The sequence below is a fragment of the Macrobrachium nipponense genome, chromosome 20 (genome assembly GCF_015104395.2).
Source record: "Macrobrachium nipponense isolate FS-2020 chromosome 20, ASM1510439v2, whole genome shotgun sequence".
Taxonomy (NCBI): domain Eukaryota; kingdom Metazoa; phylum Arthropoda; class Malacostraca; order Decapoda; family Palaemonidae; genus Macrobrachium; species Macrobrachium nipponense.
Genome location: NC_061089.1, coordinates 63,723,265 through 63,732,572, shown reverse-complemented (window position 1 = coordinate 63,732,572; position 9,308 = coordinate 63,723,265). Strand labels below are relative to the sequence as shown.

Genomic DNA, 9,308 nt, shown 5'->3' with positions numbered 1-9,308 from the left:
ATTAATGGAATAAACTCAAAGACTCCACTGAAAGTGGTGTGGTGCAAAATAAGGAAACTGAGTGGGAAATTTGTTGCGTCCCCATTACCCTCATTAAAAATAAATGACACCCTGATCACAGAGCCCACTGAAGTTGCCAATGAGCTATGAAAACACTTTTCTGAAGTTTCCAGCGCCAAGAATTATTCTCGAGAATTTAAAAAAATTAGGAATTCTGAAATGATTCTGGAATTCGATTCAGGAAAGTCTGAACCATACAATTACAGGTTTTCCTTGAGAGAATTACGGGAGGCGCTCTCCTCTAGTGAATCCACAACTCCAGGTGAGGATACAATCATATATGAAATGCTTAAACACCTCCCAGACGATGCCAAAAAATATTTACTGATGATTATAAAAAAAATATGGGAAACTGGAATTTTACCCAACGACTGGAAAATATCCATAGTTGTTCCAATTAAAAAAAAGCCTAATAAAGATGGTTCCCTAGCCACTAGCTATAGACCAAGAGCTCTAACCAGCTGTGTGTGTAAGCTGATGGAGAAAATGATAAATACTAGACTAGTTTGACACTTAGAAACTAAAGGATTAATATCATCATTTCAATTTGGTTTCAGGAAAACCGCTCCACCCTTGATCCGTTGCTGAGGCTGACCAACCAAATCCAGCAAGGATTCGCCAAACAATGTCAGACCATTGGAGTATTTTTTGACCTCGAAAAAGCATATGACACTGCCTGGAGAATTGGCATCATGAAAAAATTGCACAAGATGGGCATATGTGGAAGAATGATCAGATTTATATATTCCTTTTTAATGGACAGATTTTTTAAGGTAAAAGTGGGAAACTCTTTCTCCCAACCTTTTGTGCAGGAGGAAGGAGTTCCCCAAGGAAGCGTTTTAAGTGTAACACTCTTTTCAGTGGCAATAAATAGTGTGGTTGAAAAAATCTTGTCTCCTGTTAAATGCTCACTTTTTGTTGATGACCTTGCAATATACTGCACAGGATATGATTCATTGTCAGTATGTAAACATCTGCAAAGGTCTATTAACGCAATTACTAAGTGGGCTGATGAGAATGGTTTTAAATCCTCCTCTTCCAAAACAGTTGCCGTAAGATTTACCAGATGCCGGCGTGTGGAAGAAGTTCCCACACTTAGTTTAATTAAGAGGATATATCATTCCTTATGAAAGTGAAGTAAAATTTCTGGGGATGATTATTGACCACAAACTAACATGGGCCAGCCACATAAATGCCCTAAAGATTAATGTGAAAAAATCTTTGAATATTTTAAAGGTTGTTTCTGGTTTTAGTTGGGGGGCTGATAAAAAATGATAAAAAATCCCTTTTGAGGCTATATGACTCGCTGTGTCGCTCCAAGCTAGACTATGGCAGTCAGATCTATCCCTCAGCTTGTAAAACCAAGCTAAAGGAATTGGATGTTGTACAGAACATGGGGTTGAGAATATGCTCAGGGGCTTTTAGAACTTCTCCTGTTGAAAGCATATATGTAGACAGATTATCTTCCCCTAGATCTAAGAAGGCAAGAGCTAGGGTTGCGATACGTGGCTAGAATGAAAAGTGCTCCCAAAAATCCCTCCTTTGAAGTACTTAAGGAAACAGACTCGCGGAATTTCTCTGGACCAAGAGCTTCTAAACCATCCCAAATGCGACTGAATGAGGATGTTTGGGATAACCATCTCAAATCCCAGAAAGTCCTGGAAGTAAAACATCCTGTAAATCCTCCATGGCTTATTCCTGAAGCATTAGTATGCAAGAAATCATTTAAGAAGAAGGATTGTACTGAAGAAGAGATAAGGGGAAAATTCTTAGAGCACGATGTTACCCATGCCAATTATGTGAAGATTTATACAGATGGATCAAAGTCAGATAGTGGTGTTGGGTGTGCTGTTATCCTTGGTGATACAGCATATACAGCTAAATTACCTGACTTTGCATCAATATTCACTGCCGAATTAACAGCCGTAGTCTCTGCCCTAGACTTAGTTCTTCAAAGTAGTGACACTAATTTTGTCGTATACTCGGATTCTAAAAGCACTTTAGAAGCTATCAAAAGATTTAATAGCTTTCATCCATTAATCCAAAAGCTTCAGGAGTCACTTTTTCGTATATATTGTCTGCATAAGTCGGTCTCTTTCTGTTGGGTCCCTTCTCACGTGGGGATTCACGGAAACGAGACTGCAGACAGGGAGGCAAAAGCTGCTAGCGCTCTGCCAGAAACAACCTTCAGGAAAGTGTCTCATACAGACCTAAAAGGTCCTATTAGGTCTTTCGTATTAAGTAAGTGGCAAGAAAGGTGGACTTCTCCTATTCTTGCCAATAACAGTAAGTACAGAAGTATTAGGAAAAATATACAGCTGTGGCCTTCGTCATTCCAGCTTGACAGACGAGCAGAGGTTATTTTAACGAGGTTAAGGATTGGGCATACTTATTTAACCCATCAGTTTATTTTAGAAGCAAGCAGCCCACCATTGTGTGCTTACTGTGACGAGATACAAATAGTGGAGCACATTCTGATGGTTTGCCCCAGATATTTTAACCAAAGGGAAAGATATTTCAGGGTAAATCCCTCTCAAATATCTTGGGAGATGAAGCAGACATTTCTGCTCTCATCTCCTTTTTAAAGTGTATAGAAATTTTTAATAATATTTAGATGAATTTTTATAAATCATATACAGATTTTTAAAGACCTTAAACTATTTTTAATATATATTACTCCATTCATTAAAATTCATATTTTTAATTTATTTATTAGTCACGTCTAATTTTATGAATCATTTCTTTCACTAATTCATTCATTCATTTACCATAATTCAACTTATTTAACCTTCATTACGGCGCTGAATGGCCTTCTTGGCCCCAGTGCCTGGGCTTTGGCCCTAAATATCATACATCCATCCATTGCTTACACCACAAGGTTCTACGTTTCTTCCTCAAAAGTTCCTTTTTTGCAGCACACAGAGCAACTACACCCCACAGCAGAGTCTCCTGGCAAGGTACATCATCGGCAGACATCCTGCCGTTGAAAGCTGAACTGCGAGAACAAGTGAGCAGTGTTGCAGTACAGTTTGGGCACTATTAATTTTTTTCAACACCACTACTGCATCACGTAGCTGATACATGATGGCATAGTGTGTACCATGCTTCATGTGTATGTATATATATATTATAATAATATATCTAATATTTATATATATATATAAAAATTATATATATATTATATTAATTCTATACATATATATATATATATATATATATATATATATATATATATATATATACATATAATATATATATATATATATAGATACATATTATATATATATATAATCTATATATGATCTAATATAGAGATCGCGAGGAGGAGAGAGACGAGAGAGACAGAGAGAGAGGAGAGAGGGGGGGGGGTTTGTTAAGTGTATCCTTGCATTAACTTATGAGAATGTGAGCATAGATACGCGCATATCATACATAGATTAAACTGGAGGTAACTGTAACAAAGCCTATAATTTGAAATTACAAGAGGAGCGTGTTCAGACTGACTTGGGGAGCTCGTGGGTATTTTTCCGGTCAATTTGCCCTTGATTCGAAGCAAATGCCATTCATTTGGAGTCAGTCTAAAAGTCTTCTGACTTATAAGGGCTCAGACACCAAGTGCCCCATTCTAGTTCGTGGCTTTTTAATCTGGCTTTAACTTGAAATTTTGAAGGGTATCAAAGGAAGTTTTTTTTATGCACCTAGATCAGATATGAAAAAAAGGTTATGGAATAACTGAGAGATGCGATATGGAAGTTACAGAGGTTGTGTAATGGGAAAGGTGGCAATTTGTTGGATATTTAGACGTTTTTGTTATCCATATTTAGCATGTATTAGACTGTGAAGTCGTGAAGCAGCTAAGTAGTATTGCGGTGTTATGTGTCCTCGGCTGTTTGATGAAGTGAGAAGGGTTAGAGGGATATGTTGACTTTAGACAATAATGGAAAGAGGCTAACACTACTGATGAGATGAATCCGTATTTTGAGTAGGTTTTGTCTTTTGCCAGAATGGGAGACCAAAGTGAGAGCAATGGTGGGCGGAGATGTTTTGTGATAGAAGGACCGAATATCCAGCACCGTAAGATAGGGATAACTAGTTTTTCGCTTACTCAGGGAGTAAACCCACAAACTACTTTGTTATTATTGTTGTTCTTGTTGGGAGGATAGGAAAGGTCTATGTCAGAGCATAAAAAGGTCAGAAAAAGGTGTTTGGCATTGAGTTGAAGATACATAATTTTAGGATAGGATATGTATGATTCATTTGTAAGAATGAAAATGTCAAAAATAAATAATGTGCATGATAAGCAGTTCAGGAAAAGGATTTCTAACAAAATGTAGCGTAGCTATTTTAATTATCGTTGGTGAAGTTAGGCTCTACTTGTCCGTAGATTTTTAGCACGCTTTGATTTATTTGGTGTACTGAATTTAGACTATGTTTCTGTTCGATTATTTTGTGTTTCAACTTATGAACGTAATTAATTTGTGTTTTTTTTATTTGATTCTTGTTGTTAGTATAAGTAGTACTAAGTACAAGTATCAATAACGATGACAACTTCACGTTCAGATAGAAATATAATGATTACAACTTATGCGCGAGGGGGAAAACTTGCAAGCGTCCCGAGTAAGCTGGAGGTCGCATCACGCCTTGTTTTATAACACTTGGGAAGATCTAGGAATGGTCGCGTACCAAAGGAGTAAAATTAGTGATGGGACGAGCAGCATGACCACTAGTAGGGATACTGATATTGTGTGTATAAGCGCGTGTGCGGATCGATTACTTATTGAGCGACAAGTATGATATAAATATATATACTATACATATATATATATATATATATATATATATATATATATATATATATATATATAAATATACACACACATATATATATACTATATATATATAATATATATATATATATATATATATATATATATACACATATATATAAACGTCCGTTCTTCTTGACATGGCTGATCATTTTCTGGAGCACACAAAATATGTAACAGAATATAAAAAAAAAAAAAACTGTTTTGCCCCACTGTATTTTATATATTTTTGTAAACTATATAGCATGCTCTAGAATTTGAGTATTTGTAAGCAGGCTGCTATTTGATCTGCCAATGAATGAAAAACCTGGTGTGTTAGCTACTGAAGATTACATAAAGCACCTATTCTCATTATCCACAGCAACGGGTTATACCAGCCCTTAGGCGATTCTCTTCTCTTGATCTTTAAAGTGTAACCTTTGGTCTTTAGTCTAGGGATCGTCCCTAGACATCGCCAGCCAAGTGTGACGGCTTAAGAGCGGGAAAATTTTTTACCTTATGAAGAACCAACGGTGATGAATTATATGGCCTTTGCCATTTCAGAAGTCGCGCCCATCTTTTGCCCATCTTTTCAGAGGCGGCAAATGACGAAGCTTCCAGCGCTGTCCCTGGAAAGTATGTGAGCGTCATGACAAAACTACCCCATTTCATTCAAACCGCGGATACACGAATCAAATTACGAAGCATTTGAAACACAGACCACTGAAATAAGGTAGTTGAAATATGACATACATAAATGCAATAGAAAATTCTCTAATGGGAATGAAAACTCGAATTCGTCTGAATCACAACGGCAGCGTAAGCAAGTCATTTGAAAAATGTAGTTTCAAGCACATGAAATCGAAAACTGTCTTGAGAGTGAACACTTGCAGCTTCATGGGTTCGCTTTCAAATGTCTCAAGAAGTGTTCCTGAAGCGCTAGATTTGAGCCCGGAGGTTCAAGGCAGTGTATAATTCGTTCACCTTGTAGCCGATCGTAAGAACCGTCCTGTCCCGGTAGATCTTAACGGGAAATGGCCATAAGAAACTACTTCATTTTTTCCCGACACCTCTTTGTCTTCAACTGTATCTAGTTCAAGAACGGTAATATATTGTGCTTTGTCATCAAATCCGTTATGGAGTACGACAGGCGCAGTCGGAAGTTACATGAATAAAAAAGAAGAAAAAGGTACAATCTAAAGTTACGATGAATTCAGTTCCTGGTGGACATAAGAGCAATAGAGGCTAGAGTAGAGATTTCTTCTTACAAATGGAAAAATGAGTTGTAAAAATGTCAACGTTGGCAACTTGAACCTCATTCAGTGGTATAAGTATATAAGGGCTAAGCAGTAAAAGACCGCATCAGATCTTTGACGATGATCAGACAGGTAAGATTGTAGACCATCTTATTGGTTCCCTGTACTTCTACGCAAACTGTTAACTTTGCAGATCTAGGTCCTATAATTAGCGATGACTTCGTCTATGACGGCGAGCTATCTAGTTTGAATGTTTGAATTGTGTGTGTATATATATATATATATATAATGTATGTGTGTATGTGTATGTAGGTGCAATTGTAGATAAATAATTAACATTTTTCAATTTTCTTCGCAGGTAATACTGAGCACTCTGGCCCTTTCGGCAGTGGCCTTCCCACAGGCTCATCCAGGGCCAGCCCATCCTGGTCCTGCACACCCTGGTCCAGCGCATCCAGGCCCCGCCCACGTCAGCCCTAACCACCCAACTTTAGCAGCCCACGTAAGCCCCCACGCCCCTAACCAGGCAGCCCACGCCTTCCCCGCCCACGTCAGCCCTAACCACCCAACGCTGGCTGCCCATGTCAGCCCATTTGCTCCCAACCAAGCAGCACATGCTTTCCCCGCCCACGTCAGCCCACAATTCCCATTTCAGAGTGCCCACCCACTCCCACCAGGTGTTGACCCTGCCTGTGCTGACAAATACCCATTCTGCGATTAAGAGCCTTAAAATGAAAACGTATTCCATCCAGAGACTGTTCCAAAGACAACCAGCTCGGAAAGCGAGACCTCTTTCAAGACGGAATTTTCTTCTTCTAGCGGGACTCGAGAAGGAAAACGGACATCTGTTATTCCCCAACCAACTTCACCCAGCTACAATCAATCTATTTAACGTCAGTGGGATTTCTGGTGAGAAAGGCCCATTACAGTATTTATACACATATCAAGACGTTTTCATTTGTGACAAAATAAATTTGATAAAAATTTGTTTGTGAGTACTGGTGTTCAAGGTTTAAGCTGATATCGCCTAGTTGGCATTTTGTAAATAATGCGTTTACAATGTTGACAATATTACTAGAATAAACTTGTTTTATTTGTTTTTTAGTATTTATTACCTAAATTAATTGTAAAATGTGGAATTTTTCTCATTTCCATTCACAAATCAGGAAATGAATAGAAAAACATGATGATTTACAAATGTAAGGAATGAGAAGTTAAGAAATACAGCAATAACGAACATGGGAGCTGTTAAGTCTCTAGAAAAAGTAAATATGAATGTGAATACTGAAGAATTCATCCTAGCAAACTATGAGTTTCATGAATAGACAATCTACTAATAGAGTTTTTGCACTCGAGCTTATATGTGTTTTACACAATCATACACACAATCATATATACGTATGCCTATACATGGACGCATATAATATATATATAATATATATACACACATATATATATATATATATTTATTTATTTATATGTACATATATGTACAGTGTGTGTGTGTGTATGTATGTTTAATGTTATGAATTGTTCAACTACACAAAGCGATGTAGCCACGCCCTTACATGAATCGTATCAAACGAAAAACAAGGAGGGTACAGACGGTGAGGGCGAAGTGTGTTAGGATGAGCCTTGACATTTAGGAGACCAGCCATCAGACTTTTTTCCCCGTCTTCTTCGATGTCTGTTCGGTGAGAGATGTTCCTTCCATCTAGGGCGTGGTCCTCTTAAGGTAGTCTCTTGTCCTATGAAAAACGGTCTTCCTATGACGGCTATGAGGCACCTTACGGGATGAATCAACGCCATCTTGAATTCAAGATGGCGTTGGATGAATTCCCATGCGGACGTATGGATGAGAAACGACACTGGGGAGTTTTCAGAAGACTGCCGGCGAATCTGAGTGGCATTGACGGGTTCCTTTTTTGGTGCGCTTCATTTTTTTTTTTTTTTTAACTATAGAGCCGATGGACATAATCGATTTACCATTTTCTGGAACGCACATAAGCTCATAAAATTAACTGATATTTGTTTACACTTTAAGCAAACCTGAGTGCATGTTGGCAAGTCCGTTACAATATAGATTTTTTTATATAAAAACGGTTTTGTCTTTGCAATAATTCTACCCATAGCGTTCACAATTTTGGAATGTCGAAATGAGGGGGTAATTCATTTTCTACTCGAACCAAAATTTCTGCCGAATTCCAAGTAAATAAGTAATTGAATGTGTCTGAGAATAAAATGAAACGAGCCCACCGTGGACAGGTACGCTCAGATGATGCTATTTACGATATATTTGGATCTTACTAACAAATAAGCCTGTAACAAGGTTTGTACAGGAGATTTTATCAGAAACAAAAGAATAAGGTTTTACGAAGATCAGAGGTAAAAGCAACTCTAACGATCAAGTCTCGAATACCAATATAAGGCTTTATTCAGTGTTTTACTGTATGTTATGCAACCTTTAAAATATAGTACCTGATAAGAATTGCACCTCACAGTGTTGATGTATGAGTAACTAAGACATATTTAGAAAATTGTTTTTATTATTGATTAAGATATGGAAACCATTTTTACCGTTACTCTTGGTTTTTAATTCATGAATGCTTTTAAATTGGAATGAATTAAGTGAACTAAGAGAAGAACAATTCCTTACCTTTATCAAACAATCCAATAAATGTTAAAGAATTTCTCTATCGCAAACAAAGAACCAGTTATTTTCGTTTACGACTTGTGATATAAAGAGAATCATAGTTTTCTCAAGAGTTCATCGCTTCTAATTCATTTAGTACCGAAATTAGCATAGAATTATAAGTATTAAACTATTTTCATTTATGAAGCGTAGCTCAATTGAGAATCTTCTTGGATGCTTCATTCAATTATCTGGTTATATGAGAAGTAGATAGGGCCGATCTCTCTCTCTCTCTCTCTCTCTCTCTCTTTGCAAAGAATATGGCATACTGTACCCGGCTTATTTAAACTTACGAGGTGAACGATGGACAGATTATGAAACTTTGGGTATTTATTTTGGCTCGCAAACTTGACAAGGTAAATAAACTTGTCTTACTTTATTGCATGTTATCTGAATCTGATGTGGACGTGGAGTAGAACTGCCAAATTAGTCTAGTGACCTTTTCGTATTCTCTCTCTCTCTCTCTCTCTCTCTCTCTCTCTCTCTCTCTCTCTC

General features: G+C 37.4%; 1 protein-coding gene across 1 annotated transcript; it reads left to right on the top strand.

Moving 5' to 3' along the window:
* Positions 1-6,117: 6,117 nt before the first annotated feature.
* On the top strand, positions 6,118-7,218 carry LOC135221154 (uncharacterized). The gene is made up of 2 exons (XM_064258981.1): positions 6,118-6,253; positions 6,480-7,218. The coding sequence occupies exons 1-2, from the start codon at positions 6,242-6,244 to the stop codon at positions 6,840-6,842; spliced, it is 375 nt and encodes a 124-aa protein (XP_064115051.1). The 5' UTR covers positions 6,118-6,241; the 3' UTR covers positions 6,843-7,218.
* Positions 7,219-9,308: the final 2,090 nt, after the last annotated feature.